The sequence below is a fragment of the Bos mutus genome, chromosome 20 (genome assembly GCF_027580195.1).
Source record: "Bos mutus isolate GX-2022 chromosome 20, NWIPB_WYAK_1.1, whole genome shotgun sequence".
In the NCBI taxonomy this organism is placed as follows: domain Eukaryota; kingdom Metazoa; phylum Chordata; class Mammalia; order Artiodactyla; family Bovidae; genus Bos; species Bos mutus.
In genome coordinates, this window is record NC_091636.1 from 24671703 (window position 1) to 24693512 (window position 21810).

A 21810-nucleotide genomic window follows, 5' to 3' on the forward strand; every position below is an offset into this window, starting at 1 on the left:
GCCACATAATAGCTCAGATGGTAACGAATCTGTGTGCAGTGCAGGAGACCCAGGTTCAATCCTTGGGTCATCGGGAATATCTTCCGGAGAAGGGAATGGCAACCCACTAGTATTCTTGCCTGGAGAATTCCATGGACAGAGGAGCCTGGCCAGCTACAGTCCGTGGGGTCACAAAGAGTTAGACATGACTAGGTGACTAACACATGCACATAGATTTACCAAATATGTAACCTGTCCCCACACATGCATGGCTTCCACTGTTATCAGCATCCCCGCTTTGGTACCAGAGTGATTAAATCACCATAGTACTTAGAACTGATGAACCTGTGTTGAAAAATCATAATCACCCAAAGTCCATAGTTGACATTATGGTTTGCTCTTGGTGTAGTGCAGTCTGTGGATAGCACAATGCATATAATGACATGTATTCATCATTATGCAATCAAACATAGTATTTTCAGTACCTAAAAATCCTCTGTACTCTGCAAAGGTTGTTTTTTTTTTTTTTTATATGAAGCTTAGAAGTAGCCCATGTACTTACTGCTGCTGCTGCTGCTAAGTCACATCAGTCGTGTCCGACTCTGTGCGACCCCATAGATGGTGGCCCACCAGGCTCCCATCCCTGGGATTCTCCGGGCAAGAGTACTGGAGTGGGTTGCCATTTCCTTCTCCAATGCATGAAAGTGAAAAGTGAAAGTGAGGTTGCTTAGTCACGTACGACTCTTCGAGATCCCATGGACTGTAGCCTAGCAGGCTCCTTCGTCCATGGGATTTTGCAGGCACAGGCAAGAGTACTGGAGTGGGTTGCCATTACCTTCTCTGGTACTTACTGCCTTTGGTTAAATATATTTAAGTCCCATTTTCATTATTGTGATTTTAGCATAACAGTATGTTTGCTCCCTTATTTTATTTTTCTCTCAAATCAGAGTTCTATATTTTAATTCATTTAAAACCAATTTTACATATTTGAATTTATATAAATTCAGCTTATAAACTTACATTTTGGAATAAGGATACTTGAAACATAAGATCCAAAGTGAAAGTGAAAGGGTTAGTTGCTCAGTTGTGTCTGACTCTTTGCTATCCCATGGACCATAGCCCACCAGGCTCCTCTGTCCATGCAGCTCTCCAGTCAATAATACTGGAGTGGGTAGCCATTCCCTTCTCCAGGGAATCTTCCTGACCCAGGGATTGAACCCGGGTCTCCTGAAGTGCAAGCAGATTCTTTACCATCTGAGCCATTGGGGAAGCCCTTTTAGTTTACTAGATTTAGCAGCCACTTATTTCTTATGACCCTAACAGAAAATACACCATATGCTAGATTTTGTTAAGTGCATTTTGCCCAGGGTAGAAGTGTGAGGATATAAATCATTCTGAGTAGTCCAATTGTATTCAAATATATAATAGCATAAAATAATAAGAGGTCTTCTCTGGTATGTGTGTAGGTATAATTCATTCAGTTTTAATGATGTTAATAATATTTGTCTTTCTAACGGTTAATAAATGAAATATTTAAGGAAACCGAAGGAATAATCAACATCCTTCTCTACCTTGTTTCAACAGCAACTTTTTAACTGTCAGTCTCTACACAAACTGAGTTTGCCAGATAATGATTTAACAGCATTACCAGCATCTATTGCAAATCTCATCAATCTCAGGGAACTGGATGTCAGCAAGAATGGTAAGATTCTTTCTTTCTAAATTTTTGTGCTTGGGGAACATGTTAAATAAATAAAATTTCTTTTGTATTTTACCAGATAAAAAAGAATTTTAAAAGTCAGATTGCAGTCTGTTATATTAGTTTTTTTATATATATGTATAAATCTATGAGAATTTAAAGCAAAGTGAAGAATAAGTATAAACATTTTTAAATAGCTTTAATTGAAATGCTGTGGATATGTGCATGCACATCTGTGTCCTTAAATCTTTTTTCATATATATATTTACTGCCATGTTTGTGATGATGAGAAACTAGTAACAAGTAGCTGTAATGTCGATTGTTAATAACACATTTTGAATCATCTGTAAGCATGGACTGTAATGTAGCTCCTAATGATACTGACGTAAAATATTTACAGTGTAATGTTAAGGTTTAAAAAAAAGTTGTGCTACATTAATGAATTGAACATCAGCAAATACTTATTGAGAGACTACTCTGTGCCAAATACTTTATTAGGAGCTTGGATTACAAATTAATGATGAAAAGTAAAAGGACATAGTCACTGTTCTCTGGGGGTACATTGTCTTGGTTTTGTGTGCTTAGTTTGAACATTAAAGTGTGGAAGAGATGTTCCAAATTGTTAATTCCTTACCTTGAAGTGAGAGAGAAGTAACACTTAAAAATTTTAGAGTGAGCATATTACAATATATTGGAATAATATTAGAATAAGCATTTCCCAAGACCAAGGAAATCCTTATACATAACCACAATATCATTATCACTCAAGAAATTTGACACCATATTTTCCCCTGTTGCCTAGTAATGCCCTTTTTAGCTATTTGCCCAACCTACACCAAGTTAAAGATCACATGTAGCTTTCAGTTGTGTCTCTTTGATCTTTTAAAACCAGCTTGTCCATCTTTTTGTGACATTGTTGTTTTTGTAGAGTTCAGATCAGCTGACTTTTAGTTGTTAAGAGTTTTCTTCTCATGATTTTATTTTAGGTTAATTAATTTCCTCAGCTTCTTCAAGGGCAGTTTGAAATTTGTCTCCATTCCTCATGCTTAATAGAGTGGCAAGCATTGCGTAAATTCCAAAGAAAATGAACTTGATCCATTACCATTGTAGCTGTACATACACTGACAGTTAAGTAGCATTGTAGAAATTTGGAATTGTGACATTAGAAGTCATTAAGTGTAACCTTCCACTCTGAAGGGTTATCTCTTCTACTTTTTGGTGTTAAGGGTAAAATCACATACACAAAGGCTAGTAACCAATGTTAATAGTCTTCATAATATGAAACTGTTCCTTGGCTCAATAATGTACATGCTTTATTCTCCTCCTGAAAATGCAGTAATTCCAGACTTACTTCTCTAAACTTGAGAATTGTGCAGTTACGCCCTACAACATCATTCAATCAGTATCTTAGACTTTCATGCAAAGAATAACGTGTTTGAGTTATGACAACCCATTGGACTGTAGTGTTTCTTTTTTTTTTCATTCTAGCTTCAGCAGTTCTTTGTGGATTATTGAAAACCTGCTTTGTACAATTCTGTCAGCTTGTGAGTGTTTTTTGAAGAGTTAGAATTTCTATGTGACCAAAAGATTTAGGATAAGCACTTAAGTATTCTTCTCTGAAAGAGAATGGCATTAGTTATTGTTATCAGTAAAATCTTACAATTTATTTCATTAAAAATTAAGCTGATTTTGTCTGTTCTTTTCTTCTCTTTCTATGTGATCGCATCTATTTTTTAAATGGCAGAATCAGTCCCTTGCCTTTTATTTGTTTTCTTCTCTTCTTAGTCTTAAACTGATGTCTAAATGCAACTGCATTTCATTGATGATGAACAAAGTAAGTGAAGAGAGACAAGAAACTATGATTATGTCAGAACCATTCCTTGACTGACAAAAATTCTAGTACTTCTAATTCCTAATCTAATAGTCATCATTACGACTGATGTAATTAACCCATTTTACTTTTATAGAGTTGAGAGTATTTTAATTAACTTGTGTAAGCCTCAAGTATATGCTTATACGAGTCTACATTATTATTGCTTTTTGGCTGTGCCTTATGGCTTGTGGGATATCAGTTTTCTGACTACAGACTGAACCCAGGCCACAGCAGTGAAAGCCCAGAATCCTAACCACTAGGCCACCAGAGAACTCCAAGTCTACATTATTGAAAACAGGAATATATTACACATATTACAGCATGATGTTGATTATGAGAATTTTGAGTTTCATTATTTGTACATTTAAGTTAACGGCTTGCTTAAAAGAAAGGATAGCACGTTAAATGAAAGCAGTGTTTATCAAATTTTGGAATTACTTTTATTTAGTATTAAGATGGCCATTATGTTAGAGATGGATGAGTTTCATCTTTTATTCTGAATGAGAAAATTGAATTACCCCTAAATATACTCCAGTGTTCTTGCCTGGAGAATCCCAGGGACAGGGGAGCCTAGTGGGCTGCCATCTATGGGGTCGCACAGAGTCGGACACGACTGAAGCGACTTAGCAGCAGCAGCATACCCCTAAATATTTTCTCTGTTACAACATCTCATTATGTTAAATGTTGCATAAGATTCTTTAATCTTGTATCCAAGTTCTAGTATTCTTATCCTTTTAGGTGTTTTATCAGTTCAATCTAATGATATTCTATCTAAATATAACAGATATTTTTTTCATGTTTACTATCTATATGACCCCTGCTTGGAAGGAGGCAGGAAATATTGTGGCATGCTTTATTAGTGTTTCAGCAAGCTGCATTTATTTAAAAGCACTTGTTTTAGGATTCTTTACTTTCATATTTTCTTAGTTTCTGATATTCTAATATTTCTTCCAGTGTTTCTCACTGGCAAGTAATATGGCTTAGTGATTAAAACATTTGTTTAGAAAGAGAAAAATTGAATTGTATTCTGATCATTATTTCTTTATTTGCCATGTTGCTATATTTGGAAATTAATCTCATTCTCAGTTAGACTATACATAATTTCATCAATATTACCACTTCCCGTTCTGCCTCATGAGACTGCTAACCACATTGTGGACCAGTGTGTATACAGGAAGTATATAAATTTAAGGTGTTGATATTTGTCTTCATTTTGTAAGGAATTCACTTTTTATCATTTGATAATAAAACTAAAGTCTTAATTTATGAGTGTTAATTTGTCCTTTTTCTTGTCTAAAGTTTTGGTATTGTTAGCTTTTTAAAGAAAGGAAAATCTCACCAGGCTACTATGCCAAGTCACTGCAAATAGCAACTGGTGTTAGAGAAATTAACATTTAACATCCATTGTGTTCATGTGGCTTCTTTTTTTTTTTCTTTTTTGCTGCACTGTGTAGCATGTGGGATCTTAGTTCCCTAATCAGGGGTTGAACCCCCACATCTCCTGCATAGCAAGATGAATTCTTAGCCACTAGACTGCCAGAGAAGTCCTGGCCTGTTTTCTTGAGCAGACTATTAGAGATGATGATTAAAATAATTTGCAAAAGGGGTTGATAGAGAAAGCTGATGGAGAGAGAAAAGAAACGAAGACTATCTAGCTATCAGTTCTCTCTATAAAAGCACACTGAATAAAAACTAGGAATTTTAATGCAGAGAAACCAGAAAGAGTAGTTCAGATCTTTCTGTCTGATATGGGAATGCTGGAGAGGTTAATTATGCCTTTTTAAAACTGAGTCAAAACATTCAGAAAGAATGGGTTGAACGTTTATGGGTCAAAACAGGAAGCAGTTCCTTGAATCTGAGAAAATCTGATGATTGGGGACAAAGTACTGGAAAAGGCTCTTCACTTTTAAGTTCAAAGAAGTTATATTGATTACAAGGGATTATTGATTACTGGGGAAGTCACTTACTTTTTTCTGTTTTAAAATTTCTAAAGTTGTTGATTTGCTTAATAGTTAATGTTGCTTAAATTCAGCTGTTTTAATAAATCAGATTATTTAAGATAACGAAAGAAGAAAAATCATGTGTTAAACTGACATGGAACTTAAAAAACGTAGTCTGGTGATCACTGGTCACTGCTAAGTGTGTTGTTAATGTAGACCATAAGTGGGGTGTACAGTCACTGTGCCTTACCATAGGCCTTAGCACTCACTGTGTTATACCTGGTGCTAACCATACATCTGTTATCCCCTAGCCAGTATAGTCATTTAAGTTTGCAATTTCTGGTTCAGACTCTTGACTGGAAATCAGTGTTACATTCTGTACTATTTGTTACCATAGTCTTTAAAACACAGAAACAGTAAAGAACCACTATTAACTTACATTGTACATTTGGGTCATTGGAGGGATATTGATGCCCTCCAAACAAAGATCCCCAGGATTACCTGTGATTGAGCCATGGGGATGGAAGGCGAGTCGCAGCGGGTGCTAAAAGACTTTATTACAGGATTTGGGCTTGTACTTGATGATTGGAAGAGGATTTAAGAATATGAGCGTTTGCTATGGATGGAATGCTGTCAAGAAGTATAATTCTGTGACTGAGAATATTAATAAATGTTATCTATAGGGAGGGCAGATTAGAGCAAAGCTAAAGCTGTAAGCACTAAAGCAGCAGCAGTCACACGTTAGAAGAAGGGATGGCTTGGACAAGATTCACATTTTGTCTTTGTTAAGTCGTGATTACAAATACACTTTTGTCTTGATCTCTTGTGGTTAAAGAGTGGCCTCCTTTAATATTGGTATTATGTGAAATTGCTTAGTTCAACAGGGAAATACCAAGGTCTCCCTTTGATTGCATCTTGTTCATAGAAAGACCAAGGACTAGCTGATGGTACCAGGCTAGTTCTTCGATTAGATTTCAGGAGGTATTTTCTCTTTCTCAGCAGTAAAAAGAGAACTCTAATGTATAACCAAAATAGATTAATCTGAGCAGGATAGCCATGTTTAATAGTATCTTCATTTTATTAAATTTCAGCCACAGAGTCAAATTTTTATGACAAGAGTATATGACAAAGAAAGAATACTGTTGAAGTCAAGTGAGAATGAAAAAGGAACAGGTAGTTGAAATTGCTAAAGAATTAAGTAATTCATGATAAAATTCAGGTTATGCATACTTTATGTATGAGGATGAAAGAGCCATCTTTGGAGACAAGCTAACACAAGCATTGAGCTTAGGCCTCATTGAGAAAGTGAGAACAAGGATTTGGTGGAAGTGAGGAAGTTAGTGATGCAGATATCTAAGGTAAGAATGTACCAGAAAGAAGAAACAGCCAGTGTACAGTTTGTAAGGTGAGAGTGTCCATGGCATGTATGAGAAACAGAAGACTATAGTAGCTAAAACATAGTGAGCAAGATGGGAGTGATAGGAATAGAGGTCAGAAAGGTAGGGATTTGGAGCAAAAAGACAATGTAGAGCCGTAGCTTTGACATTTACTCTCATTCAAGTGGAATCACTTGGAAGGGTTTGAGTCAGGTCATTCAGAGCATAATCTGACTTGCATTGTATTTTTATTTTTTTATGTTTTTTAAAAATTATTTTAATTGGAAGCTAATTACTTTACAGTATTGTAGTGTTTTTTGCCATACATTGACATGAATCAGCCATGGATTTATGTGTTCCCCATCCTGAACCCCCCTTCCACCTCCCTTCCCATCCCATCCCTCTGTGTCATCCCAGTGCACCAGCCCTGAGCACCCTGTCTCATGCATTAAACCTGGACTGGCGAGCTGTTTCACATATGATAATATACATGTTTCAATGCTGTTCTCTCAGATCATCCCTTGCCCTCTCCCATAGAGTCCAAAAGACTGTTCTATGTCTCTTTTGCTGTCTTGCGTATAGGGTTATCCTTATCATCTTTCTGAACTCCGTATATATGTGTTAGTATACTGTATTGGTGTTTTTATTTCTGACTTACTTCACTCTGTATAATAGGCTCCAGTTTCATCCACCTCATTAGAACTGATTCAGATGTATTTTTTTTAATGGCTGAGTAATATTCTATTGTGTATATGTACCACAGCTTTCTTATCCATTCGTCTGCTAATGGACATCTAGGTTGCTTCCATGTCCTGGCTATTATAAACAGTGCTGCGATGAACATTGGGGTACACGTGTCTCTTTCAATTCTGGTTTCCTCGGTGTATATGCCCAGCAGTGGGATTGCTGGGTCCTATGGCAGTTCTATTACCAGTTTTTTAAGGAATCTCCACACTGTTCTCCATAGTGGCTGTACTAGTTTGTGTTCCCACCAACAGTGTAAGAGGGTTCCCTTTTCTCCACACTCTCTCCAGCATTTATTGCTTGTAGACTTTTGGATCGCAGCCATTCTGATTGGCGTGAGATGGTACCTCATAGTGGTTTTGATTTGCATTTCTCTGATAATGAGTGATGTTGAGCATCTTTTCATGTGTGTGTTAGCCATCTGTATGTCTTCTTTGGAGAAATATCTGTTTAGTTATTTGGCCCATTTTTTGATTGGGTCGTTTATTTTTCTGGAATTGAGCTGTAGGAGTTGCTTGTATATTTTAGAGATTAATTCTTTGTCAGTTGCTTCATTTGCTATTATTTTCTCCCATTCTGAAGGCTGTCTTTTCACTTTGTTTATAGTTTCCTTTGTTGTGCAAAAGCTTTTAATTTTAATTAGGTCCCATTTGTTTATTTTTGCTTTTATTTCCATTACTCTGGGAGGTGGGCCATAGAGGATCCTGCTGTGATTTATGTTGGAGAGAGTTTTGCCTATGTTTTCCTCTGGGAGTTTTATAGTTTTGGTCTTACATTTAGATCTTTAATCCATTTTGAATTTATTTTTGTGTATGGTGTTAGAGAATGTTCTAATTTCATTATTTTACATGTAGCTGTCCAGTTTTCCCAGTGCTGTTTATTGAAGAGACTGTCTTTTCTCGATTGTTTATTCTCACCTCTTTTGTTGTAGATGAATTGATCATAGGTCTGTGGGTTTATTTCTGGACTTTCTGTACTGTTCCATTGATCTGTATTTCTGTTTTTGTGCCAATACCATACTGTTTTTATTAATGTAGCTGTGTAGTATAGTCTGAAGTCAGGGCGACTGATTTTCCTCCATGGAGGGGAGAGGGACCAATTAGGGGCATGAGAGTAAGAAATATAATCTACTGTGTGGTGGTGCTAGTGGTAAAGAACCTGCCTGCCCTTTCAGGAGACGTAAGAGATGTAGGTTCAATGCCTGCGTTAGTAAGGTTCCCTGGAGGAGGGCATGGCAACATACTCCAGTATTCTTGCCTGGAGAATCCCATGGACACAGGAGCCTGGCAGGCTGTAGTGGATAGGGTTGCACAGAGTCAGACATGACTGAAGTGACTCAGCGTGGCACACACATGTATAAAACAGATAAGCATCAAGGGTATATTTTATATTACAGGGAATTATAGCCTTTATCTTGTAATAACTTTTAATGGAGTATAATCTGTAAAAAAATACTGAATCACTATTCTGTCCACCTAAGATGTAATACAGTAAGTCAGCTATACTTAAGTTTAGATAGATCAATAAATGTGAAAATGTGTTCATCTCTAGGAAAATAGCTCAGTTGGCAAAGAATCTGCCTGCAATGCAGGAGACCCTGATTCGATTCCTGGGTCAGGCAGATCGAATGGAGAAGGGATAGACTACCCACTCCAGTATTCTTGGGTCTCCCTTGTGGCTCAGCTGGTAAAGAATCCACCTGTAATGCAGGAGACCTGGGTTTGATCCTTGGGTTGGGAAGATCCCTTGGAGAAGGGAAAGGCTACCCCCTCCAATATTTTGGGCTGGAGAATTCCAGGGACTGCATAGTCCATGGGGTCGCAAAGAGTCGAACATGACTGAGAGACTTTCACTTTCACTTTCTAGGAAAGATCAGTAAAGTATCTAGTTTTAGTTAATGTCTTGTTTATATCTGTGAGGTTCAACCCTCTCAGAAAGTGTTTATTGGGAAAAAGTAAAGATATCATCAAAAGTTGACAAGATATGAATAGGTATTATAGTATGAAAATTGTTATTGCCACCCTGGTAAAGAATTTGGAAGCTATTGAGTGACACTGATAACTATGTACCATGTCCTATTCCATTAGTGCACAAGAGAGGCAAAGATTCTCCCCTCACACAACAAGTACTTCTAAAGATAAATACGTTAATCTGCCTGCATTGTCCCAGGTATCACTGGGTTTCTTTACTTTTTGCCCTCTGTGTTTCATAATGGCTAGTTTCTGTTACTGTGTCTTCTGTCTCATTGACATTTTCTCCTGCAGTGACTAATCTTTAAATCCTATCCTGTGGTTTTTTCATTTAGATGTATTGTTTTTATCATTTGTAAAGTTTCCATTTCTTACATTTAACCTTTTCCTCCCCATCATTTTGTTCATTTTTTCCCTTTAAGTACCATAGCTGTTTTAAAGTCATTTTTTAAAAATCTTGTTATCTAAGTAGAGAATAATACAGTAAACCTGATGTGCCTATCAACCAGAACTGTAATATACCAATCAGTATGTTACATGTATACCTCATACTTTGCCACACAATCTCTCTCATACATAAATATTTCAAGATGAAGCCACTCTACTATTAACCACAATTTATAGAAGACAGCTAACAGTAATTCCTTAATATTGTTAGATATCCATCAGTGTTAACATTTTCTGATTTGAATCTTTACATGAACTCTGTAAATTCTAGCAAAAGTTCTTTAAAATGAACCATCTTGAAACTTTTAGGGAAATTGACTTTTAATAACAACAACAATGATAAAAATCTTTCCTTAACCATTGAGCCCAGATTTTTGAAGTTGTTATTGAGATGATTGTAGAGTTACATGCATTTTTAAGAAACAGTACAAATTGGTACTCTTGTACTTACCACCTAGTTTCCCCCATTGGTAGTAATTGCAGTTATATAGAACAGCAGTGATACTGACTGATAATGGTATGGCCTCCCAGTCTTACTCAGCTGTCTTCCGTTTGTGTGCCTGCACGTCTGTGTGTAGTAGTGATGGTAGTAGTAGGTTTAGATGTTGACCATAGGCAGTTCTCTTTGGTCTCCTCTTATCTGGGTGGTTATTCAGTTTTTCTTTAACTTTTTTAACCTGGATAGTTTTGATGATTACTGGCCAGTTCTGTAGGACCGCTCTTCATGTGGATTTGTTTGATATTTGCTGATGGTTAAATTCAGGTTGGTGTCTGGGGAAGGAATGTGACATAGGTGTTGCGCCCCTTCTCAGTGCATCTGAAGATGAGTTGCTCTGTGATGATACTGGTAACTGCTGCCTTTTAAATCGTTGAAGTGGTTGGTGCCTGTGAGAGTTCTTTACTCTTTCCCCTCTTAAAAAATAATATGTGTTTTGGGGGAGAAGCTTTGAAACGATATCGATATATTGTTTTTCTTCATTCTTTTACCCACTAATTTTAGCATCCATTGCTAAGTTTTGACTGATCAGTTATTGCTGTAGTATTTGCCAGTTGATGATTTTGTATCATTTCATTTTTCATCATCTGAAATTCTGTGGTTGGCTCTGTAATAAACTTGCTTAGAATAGTACATTCATGAGGTTGACAGAGCCTTAAGTGATCCTCCAGTGTCAGCCCTTTGGAGTAATCATGTGTTAGTGAAGGAATGAGTTTTCTATTAATAGAATTTTGGGAACATTTTTTTTTTAAGTTATTAATTTGCATTCCTCTAGTCTGGATTACAACAGTACTACTTAAAGTTGGTCTGTGGATTGTTGCTAACTCAGCTATTGTTGCTATATTTTTGCTGAGACAAGTTGAGGTAAGATTAAGTGCCTAGAAACTTCTACCATAATTTGACTTGTCACGTTCGTGTTGTATTTTGCAGAAGTATTGATGTATAACTGCCTCAGGCATGTCCATTGGCATATCTGATGCATATTCTCTATCATACCTCTTCTATCTTCAGCTTTGCCTTCAGCTTTGTTACCCTATATGTATTGGAGGCCAGCTCAATCTGGAACCCAGGATTTAAAAAGTAATGCCTCTTTTATACACTACTATATAAAAATTTGATAAATAATAAGGACCATAAGGACCTCCTGTATAGCACAAGGAACTCTTCTTAATATTCTGTAATGACCTATATAGGAAAAGAGTCTTTAAAAAATGAATATATGTATATGTTTAACTGATTCTCTTTTATTGTACGGTAGAAATTAACACATTATAAATCAACTATACTCCAATGAAAATTTTTTTAAAGTAGTGCCTCTTTTTATGTGAAAACACAGAAAGAATGCTGATTATTCTGAATTTTGTGTCCCTAACACCACACAGAGAAGGCACTGATTTTCTGATGAACAGCGAGAAGGAAAGGAGGGTTAAAACTAAACGAGATAGTTTGTTGTTCAGTTTCTTAGTCATGTCTGATAATGAGCAGTGGTCATAAAGAGGCGAAACAGAAGAGAGAAATTGTTGTGGAGGTGATTCTGTTTGGTTGACATTGGTGTTGCCAGTTTATCGAGATTCTACTCTGTTGATAAATTTTGAATCTGTAAAGTGTACATTAATTATTAATATTGTTATGATTTTCTCCTTTGTAATTAATAGATTCTTTACAGTTAATGATTATTTGTTCATTTTCTAGGAATACAAGAGTTTCCAGAAAATATAAAAAATTGTAAAGTTTTGACAGTTGTGGAGGCCAGTGTAAATCCTATTTCCAAGTAAGTTCTTCTCTGTTGAATTATAGTATGTCAATAAAGCAACTATGATAAAGTAGAATACTACTTTCTACATTTTAATCAACAGTTAATATCAGTCTTAAATCTATACAAAATTTTAGTTTTAGATTAAAAAGGAGCCTTTTTAATACTCTTCCCAACCCCGTATATTACAAAGGTAAATTTGACATCCATACAGATAATGCAAGTGGTGTTCTCCAAGTCCTATGGTTAGTTAATGTCAAAAATGAGACTAGGATCTAGGCCTCCTTAGCTCAGTGTTACTTGTGCAATATAAGAATGTCTTCACTTGCACATCCAATGTGTGGCACACTCAAAATTTTGAAAATAAGAGAAACTGAAAAGTCAAAAAGCTAAAAACAAAAAAGGAAAAAGCTAGGTGATTGGTTGTATTATATACCAAAGGTCACACATATTCTTTTGTGATCATAATGGCTTGAAGCAGAATGCTTTCCTAGTAACAGAGCTGTTAAATTTTGAAAAAATAGAATGACAAAGCAAAAGATGAATATTGTAAAGCATAGCTTAGTATAGCTAAAATGAAAGTTGAAACCAGCTTTCTCATAATTACAGTAAATCCCCTACATATGAACGAGTTGCTTCTGAGAGCACATTCATAAGGCTAGTTTATTCATAAGTTAGCCTAGATACCCAATTAACACAATCAACTATACAGTACTATACTGTAATAGGTTTATAATACTTTCCACACATAAATACATAAAAAACAAACAAAATATACAGATAACATTTTTAATCTTATAGTATAGTACCTAGAAAAATACATCCTACCAGCTCCGTCACTGCTGCTTTTATGCTTGCTTCTGCACATCCTGGGCTTGAAATAAAGATACCATACTACTTCTGTACTAAATATCATACTCTTCAGGAAAGTACACAGAACCATACCAGTTGTAGAGGACGCATGCTTATGACAGTGTATTCCAGACACGTGAACTCTTAGGTTTGAACCTGCAGATGCATGTTCACATCTTTGAAAGCTCACAACTTCAAGGTTTGTATGTACAAACTTAAAAGGTTTTTCCAAACATAGACAAACATGTAAAGGCAAACATGTAAAGATGATGTTTTACCTTTACCTGAAAATACTATTCTAGCATCAAGTTCTAGATCTGTAATTTATTTTGTTAGCCAGAGGAAATAAAAGCAAAGTTATTTATAGGTTCTTATATGACCCTAAATGTCATTCAGCTTTTAATATTAGTTCTCATTTGGTCATTATAAAATTATATGATCTTTATTTGATTATTTAGGGACCACATATTGAAATGGAAAATAATTGAAACCAGTAGTTCTCAAATGGGGACAGTTTTGCTGTTAACAGTCATTTGGTAAATTCTGAAGACATTTTTTGGTTTACACAACTTGTGGTGGGCAGTGCTAGCTAGCTTCAAGCGATTTAGAGGTTTACACAACTTACGGTGGTGGAAAGTGCTAGCTTCAGGTGATTTAGAGGCTAAGGTGCTAATGCAGAAGACAGCCTCCTGGCAACACAAAACTATCCGGCCCTAAAAGTCAGCTGGAGAAGGCAATGGCACCCTACTCCAGTACTCTTGCCTGGCAAATCCCATGGACGGAGGAGCCTGGAAGGCTGCAGTCCATGGGGTCGCTGAGGGTCAGACACGACTGAGCAACTTCACTTTCATGCATTGGAGAAGGAAATGGCAACCCACCCCAGTGTTCTTGCCTGGAGAATCCCAGGGACGGGGGAGCCTGCTGGGCTGCCATCTATGGGGTCGTACGGAGTCCGACACAACTGAAGCGACTTAGCAGCAGCAGCAAAAGTCAGCTGGCTTACCAGGCAGCTCAGTGGTAAAGAATTCACCTGCCAGTGTGGGAGTTGCAGGTTCAATCCCTGGGTGGGGAAGATCCCCTGGAGATGGATATAGCAGCTCATTCCAGTTTTCTTGCCTGGGAAAATCCCATGGACAGAGGAGCCTGGCGGGCTGCAGTCCATGGGATTACAAGAATTGAACACGACTTAGCAACTAAGCAACAACAACAAAAGTCAATACTGTCAAAGTTTAGAATTCTTTATCTAGTCCTTTCAATTTATGTTAGATAAGGTGAGTTTCAAGAGTGCCTGCTGATGTCATAGTCATGTCCTAAATACATTTCTCTGTGTTGAGGTTCATTCATAGTTGACTGTTATGTGCAGATTTTATCTTACTGAGACAAATACTGCTTTACTTCCTTTTTACAAAATGATAAAGAAACAAACATTGAAGCTGTAAGTTATTATAAAAGGTAAATCTCAATTTGAGGATCACTCATAAAAGAGATAGCTGTTATCTGTTAAGAACATGTGTTGGTTAGACTGTTTCTTAGATTTTAATAGCTAAAATTCTGCATATGAATTAAATTTAAATCCTGGTTTATTTTATATAGGCTTCCTGATGGATTTTCTCAGCTGTTAAACTTAACCCAGTTATATCTGAATGATGCTTTCCTTGAGTTCTTGCCAGCTAATTTTGGCAGGTAAGTTATAGTTTCTTCTAAAACCTTCTCTTGTTAGCTGTTAACAAAACTTTTGCAAAGTTTACCAGACTACAGGTTGCTTTAGCAATACTGTTAATTACAGTTTCGTGGGCTCTTCTTTTGTAATTATTTCCAATCATTGTAGTTTTTATAGTTTCTTCAGCACTTGTTATTTTGACTTTAAATTTATTTTCCCAAATAAAAATAAGCAGTGAAAATTTAAAAGAAAAAAGTAGTTTAAGACTTGGTTTTAAAGTACATAAAAATAAGGAGTTTAAATTGGAATAATTTTTGTATATTTGAGATAGAATGCTTTATTCTCAGCACTTACATATTTTTAAAATGATCTAATTACTGGTTTATCTGTCTTCTTCACTGGAATCGAAGTTCTAGAGAAAAGAAAAATGTGTTTCTGGGATCCAGCCCGTTGCTCCCTCCTTAAATTTGTGCTTCTTGCTGTATTATATTCCCTGAGTAATTTTTCTAATGAAAAGATGAATCAGTAAATGAACAGTAGGTATTAAATTATTATTGTGTTCAAATTAATTACTAGAGAAAGTGCTATCCAAATATGTGTTAATATGGCAATGTTCTTTTTTTTTCTTAAAGAGAGATATATCATATGGTCTCACTTAGATGTGAAATCTAAAATAACCACCGAAACCCCAACCTCATAAATACAGAGAAAAGATTGGTGTTTGCCAGAAGTGGAGTGGTGGGTAGAGATGGGCAGAATGAGTGAAGGTAGTCAAATGATACAAACCTCCAGTTTATAAAATAAATCATGGGGATGCAAAGTCCTGGTGATTATCATTAACCATACTATATTGTGTATTTGAAAGTTTCTTCAGAGAATACATCTTAAAAGTCATCTTAAGAAGAAACATTTTTTTTTTATATAATTAAGTATAGTGACAAATGTTAACTAGACTTGTTTTGGTAACCATTTCACAATGTAGTTGACCCTGGAACAATGCAGGGGTTAGGGGTGCCGATCCTCCCAACACCGTAGAACTCTGCATATAATTTACAGTTGGCCCTCCACAGCTATAGTTCCTTAGTATCCAGGGTTCCAAATCCATTAGATTCAACCAACCACAGATTGTGTGGTACCATAGTATTTACTGTTGGGAAAAAAATCTGTATATGAGTGGATTCACACAGTTGAAACCCATGTTTTTCAAGGGTTAACCGTGGGTTAACTTTAGCTCAAGTGGTTACTCCATCTTCTGATGCCATGTTCAACGATGTATATACAGACATCAAATCATTATGTTATATACCTGAAACCAACAAAATGTTGTTTGTTAATTGTACTTGAATAAAGTAAAAGAATTTGGGGCATTGTTGTAGCCCAGTGAACTGTGGGACCCACATTATAGTGCTTTATATTTTTATATACATACACATATATATGGATCTATGTACACACATATATACACATACACATATGTGTATGCTGGCATACACATACACATATGTGTATACATACATACATTTCATGTACTTGTTAGATTTCTGTGTCTGGCATTTGGACCACTTTTTTAAATTGAAATATATTTGGCATGTAACACTCTGTAAGTTTAAAGTATACACCCTGCTGACCTGATATGTTGTATATTTTAATATGGTTGCCACTTGCAGCATTAGCAAGCACTTCTGGACCAGTTCTTCTGCTCATTTATCCTCTAATTTTATTGGAACGTGCATCACTGAAGTGCCAGAGGATTTCTCCCTATCCATGTCCTGTTTTGTTTCTTTATTTTTCTCTCTCAGACCTAAACTATAGACTTAAATTATTGTTCTCTAATCTACTAATGACTAATAATTTGGGGGAGGATTTCATTAAAATGCACAAAGTTTATTAGGATTGACATTAGGGGACAGTTACTTTGGCTATGTTTAGAAATATTTATTGCAGCTTCTCCCCCATTAATTCTGAGGAGCAAAAATAGTATTTTCTGTCTTTGTATTTTTGTGTAATTTTTAACACTAAATTCTACACATTGTAATTACACAATGAATATTGGTTACTTTAAATCTTTAGAGGATGACATTAATTCATTAATTAAATTCTTCATCTTTGTCATAGATGCTTGATTTATTTTATTTATTTTGCAGATTAACTAAACTCCAAATATTAGAACTTAGAGAAAACCAGTTGAAAATGTTGCCAAAGTAAGTAAAGGTGTTATCTTTTCCAAAATTTAGTTTGGCATTTTAAATTCTTAGAGAAATATTAATTCTCTATTATCTAAAATATGAGTACAAATTATTTTAAAAGACTTACATTTGTGGTCATTGTATTTTAATTAGTGGTGTTCAATATAACAATCTATACATCTCTCAGTATTTCTTAGTGATTTCATAGCTTTCTAGAACTCAGTCTTAGGCAACAAAAGTCAAAATAATAAGTATGTAAAGCTCACCTGAGTCCCAAATAAAGGTCCCCATTTCTATACTAGAGTTCTTTCTTAGTACTCCTTAAAGAGATCCATAAAGTCTTCTATGTGAAGTCTGATTAACTCTAGTTCTCAGAACTTGTATGGTTTTAGTCAGTTGTAAATTAGAAATGGAATGGAAGGCCCCCTACTGGTAAGCTAACATCAGGAGGAGATGACAGTCCAAGAGCAAAAAATAAAATGAAAATAGATCTACAGACTCAAAATGCACTGGTCTACATCCTTTATTGAAGATATGTCTTAAAACATCCTGATTCACTACTGTGTTTTTATAGTTTCAGTTCAGTTCAGTTCAGTCTCTCAGTTGTGTCCAACTCTTTGCGACCCCATGAATTGCAGCATGCCAGACCTCCCTGTCCATCACCAACTCCCAGAGTTCACTCAGACTCAGGTCCATTGAGTCACTGATGCCATCCAGCCATCTCATCCTCTGTCGTTCTCTTCTCCTCCTGCCCCCAATCCCTCCCAGCATCAGAGTCTTTTCCAATGAGTCAGCTCTTTGCATGAAGTGGCCAAAGTACTGGAGTTTCAGCTTTAGCATCATTCCTTCCAAAGAAATCCCAGGGCTGATCTCCTTCAGAATGGACTGGTTGGATCTCCTTGCAGTCCAAGGGACTCTCAAGAGTCTTCTCCAACACCACAATTCAAAAGCATCAATTCTTCATCGCTCAGCCTTCTTCACAGTCCAACTCTCACATCCATACACGACCACTTTTATAGTTTGCTGCTAAGTCACTTCAGTCTTGTCCGACTCTGTGCGACCCCATAGACGGAAGCCCACCAGGCTCCCCCGTCCCTGGGATTCTCCAGGCAAGAACATTGGAGTGGGTTGCCATTTCCTTCTTCAGTGCATGAAAGTGAAAAGTGAAAGTGAAGTTGCTCAGTCGTGCCCGACTCTTTGACTCTTTGCGACCCTATGGACTGCAGCCTACCAGGCTCCTCTGTCCGTGGGATTTTCCAGGCAAGAGTACTGGAGTGGGTTGCCATTTCCTTCTCCATTTTATAGTTTAGGCAGTGGCAAACTACAGACTGGTTAAGTTTGGCCCAGTGCCTATTTTTTCCTAAATAAATTTCATTAGAGTCGCATTCATTCATTCACTCACATGTTGTTTATAGCTGCTTTTGCTCTACTGTGGTAGAGTCAAGTAGCTGTGACAGAGACTATATGCAGAGCTTAAAATATCTAACCCTTACAGAAAACTTCCCAGTCTCCTGTTGCAATGTATTTGTCAAGTGTTGTCACCTCTTGATAGAAGCATCTCCCATTTTCCAGGAGTTCGTTGTTCTGTGTATTCAACTTTTGTAGCATCTTATTTATATCAGTTAAGATATTTACCACATTAGTCTAATTTTTAAAATACATTTTCCTCTCTTTCTACCTGGCTAGCATGTTCTCATGTGCACATGTACTTGGTCCTTCTTCTTCCCCACTCCAGCCCGTGAGTATAAATCTCTGAGGGCAAGAAGCGCACATGGTTTTGATTCCCAAAAGACTGAAATGATTACAGTGTATGTTGTTAGTTGTTAATATAAATTAAAATGAGAATTATCCTCATTAAAATTCAAAAAGGTTTGACTTTTTGGAGATTTGGTTTTGGCATTGATGAATCCTTAGCTCAGAATTTGACTGTTAAGAGATTTGAATAATCTGGGTATAAATTATTTACTGAAATAGCTAAGCCTGCAGTTAATATGGTGTTTTTGATATCATAGGTAATTCACTTATTTTATCTCCTTATATTTTAATTTTAACCTCAGATTGGACTCTCTCATGTATTTGCAAATGTAATTCTTTATTGCTTTTTTAAAGACATGATTACAATATTTGAGGCCTCACAGATTAAAAAGAGGCCATGGTTTTATGTGTCAGGAAAGTCATGTGCATCAGGTTATGTGAGTAGATCTTTTTATGATCAAAGATTTGAACAGTGAAAAAGCTATTTTAAATATATAGTTCAGTGAAATTTAATACCATGTTAATCCTGGAGGGCCCAGTACCAAAAACACAAATGATGTATATTTCCCCTCTGAGACAGGAGAAGAGAAGGTAAAAATGAGTTAAATACGAAGAAAGTTTAGAGATAAGCAGAAGGAAATTTGAGGGATGGTTGCTTTTACTTTCTCCTTGAAGTAGGAAGCTGGATCTTAAATGAAGTAGGACCAAATATGCCCATGTTAGCTACAGCAAGTTGAGATGGAGATGCTTTTAAAATTTTACAATGTATTTCATCTTTTTTATTACATATCTGTCATTTATGTTTTCCTAAATCAGTTTTAAAACTTAGATTTTTAAGGATGTTGTTTATAATTGAGTTTTCCAGTGTAAAGGTTTTTATACCCTTAAAAAAATAAAAATTACCCTTGTTGATATAAAGTGAATTGCTACATGTGAATTTTCTGTGTTATCATTATAACAATATTGAATTAAGAAAAATAAGACCATGTTTTCTTTTTTCAGTCTTACTCCCTCCGCACAGCTCTCTTTACCTTTCTCACATATGAACCTGGTGTAGTATTATGGATGTAGGAATTAGTCTCTAATCTTTCTTGAGAAAGATCCTGGAAACACCTTTTCACTTTGTAGTAAAGCAAATTGGAACTGAATTACAGGTTTTCTGGACAAAGACAGATATGAGTAAAGAAAGTCAAATTTTTATATTTCATAGAACCTGAAAATAGGCACTCAGAGAATCAAAGTTAAAGCAACTTTGAGAAAAATTGGTACTGGGAGATGAATTAAATTAAAGGAGTGTTGATGAAATGGCATATTTAAAATGAAAGGGTTTGGGAAAATTAGCTTTCTGTAATATTAGGTGAGTAACATAATAATTGGGCTTCCCAGGTGGCGCTAGTGGTAAAGAACCTGCCTGCCATGCAGGTAGACATAAGAGACCCAGGTTCGGTCCCTGGGCCGGGAAGATACCCTGAAGAAGGAAATGGCAACCCATTCCAATATTCTTGCCTGGAGAATCCCATGGACAGAGGAGCCTGGTGGGCTGCAGTCCATGGGGTCGCACAGAGTGGGACACGACTGAAGCGACTTAGCACACATGCACAACATAATAAATTACTTTACAATTATTATATGCTTTTTTTTTTCACTAAAAAACCAGGGAGATTTAAGCTGATTTTATTTTACTTTCTATTACTAATTTGTTGAATGTCAAGAGAAGATAGAAATAATATGTGTTCTTATGTCATAATTTAAGGAGCCTGTTGGTTTTTAATGATGTTAATTTTCCAGTTAACACATTGATAATATTGATGATATGATGATTCTATTTTGCCATATGCAAAAAAGATTTAATATAGTTCCTAAGGAGTTCCCTAGTGTGGTCTGTTGGTTAGGATTCAGCACTTTTACTGCTGTGTTCAGGGTTCAGTCACTAGTCGGGGAACCTCCCCCAGGCCACGTGGGATGGTGTGCCCTCCGATTTTTTTTTAATTTAATGTAGTTCCTTATCTGGGTACCTGGTAGCAATCTATTAAATAATAGGTTTTTCTAAAAATAATAATTTTAGAGTATAAATATATTTGAATTAATAGTTCACTTTAAGAAGCGCCTTTATTGAAGGAATATAAAATACAACTTAGTTTATTTCATCATGAAATCAGTTTGTATATTCAAGTTTCTGTAATGGCAGAGAACTGTTGGTATTGAGTTGAAAGTTTAAAAATGGTATATTGTAGCTTTAATTTAAAATAAATACAGTCTCCTAATTATATTTTTGATTCATGCAAAACGTTGTTGTGAATTGTATTGAATTTAATTTGAAAGTGTGGAGAACAATGTAATATTTACTGTTCTTGGAATTTTCAGTTAATTATCTTAAAGTTTTTTACAAATACACCATCAGTCTTGAAAAATGGTAGTAATTAATATGAAGCTACCTAACAATCTAATCATTAGTTGATTTATACTATCTAAGAAGTTATTCTGTGAAAAAGACAAAAAATGCAAAGTGAATTACTGGTATTCTGGTCTGTGTAATTACTGCAATTACATCTTAAGAATATAAATAACCTGGGATTTCCCTGATGGCTCAGTGTTTTAAGACTCCACACGTCCAATGCAGGGGGCGCAGGCTCAATCCCTGGTTGGGGAACTAAGATCCCACATACTGTGTGGCATGGCCAAAAAGTAAAATAAAAAAGAATAGAAATAACCTGGAGAGAAGCCAAAATCAGAGAATAATTAATAACTTATTTCATTTTTATTTAGAAATTAAATGTGACTTGTTTCTTAGAAAATCATTATTTTTGTTTCGTCAACATTTGAAAGTCTATATGTTATTAGGTAATACATAAGAATATTTTACAAGTTTCCTTTTAATTGTTTTTTTTTTGTATACTTTATACCTTATTACTCCATTGTGCATAGAACAATGAATAGACTGACCCAGCTGGAAAGACTGGACTTGGGAAGTAATGAATTCACAGAAGTGGTAAGTTCTCACCAACCTTACTATCCATAAGTCATTCATTTGATCAAGAAAAAATGTGAAAATTAAGGTATTTATTTCTTTGCATTTTTAA

At 35.8% G+C, this 21810-nt stretch overlaps 1 protein-coding gene across 9 annotated transcripts in view; it reads left to right on the top strand.

The window, feature by feature from the left end:
* The window catches only part of ERBIN (erbb2 interacting protein), a 129510-nt gene that overhangs the window by 55245 nt on the left and 52455 nt on the right, over window positions 1-21810 (top strand). For all 9 annotated transcript variants that reach the window (XM_070357531.1, XM_070357533.1, XM_070357534.1 and 6 more), the window contains exons 4-8: window positions 1564-1681; window positions 12217-12295; window positions 14723-14812; window positions 16934-16990; window positions 21656-21719. In XM_070357531.1, the coding sequence (XP_070213632.1) occupies window positions 1564-1681; window positions 12217-12295; window positions 14723-14812; window positions 16934-16990; window positions 21656-21719 (408 nt within the window). The remainder of the gene's footprint in view (window positions 1-1563; window positions 1682-12216; window positions 12296-14722; window positions 14813-16933; window positions 16991-21655; window positions 21720-21810) is intronic.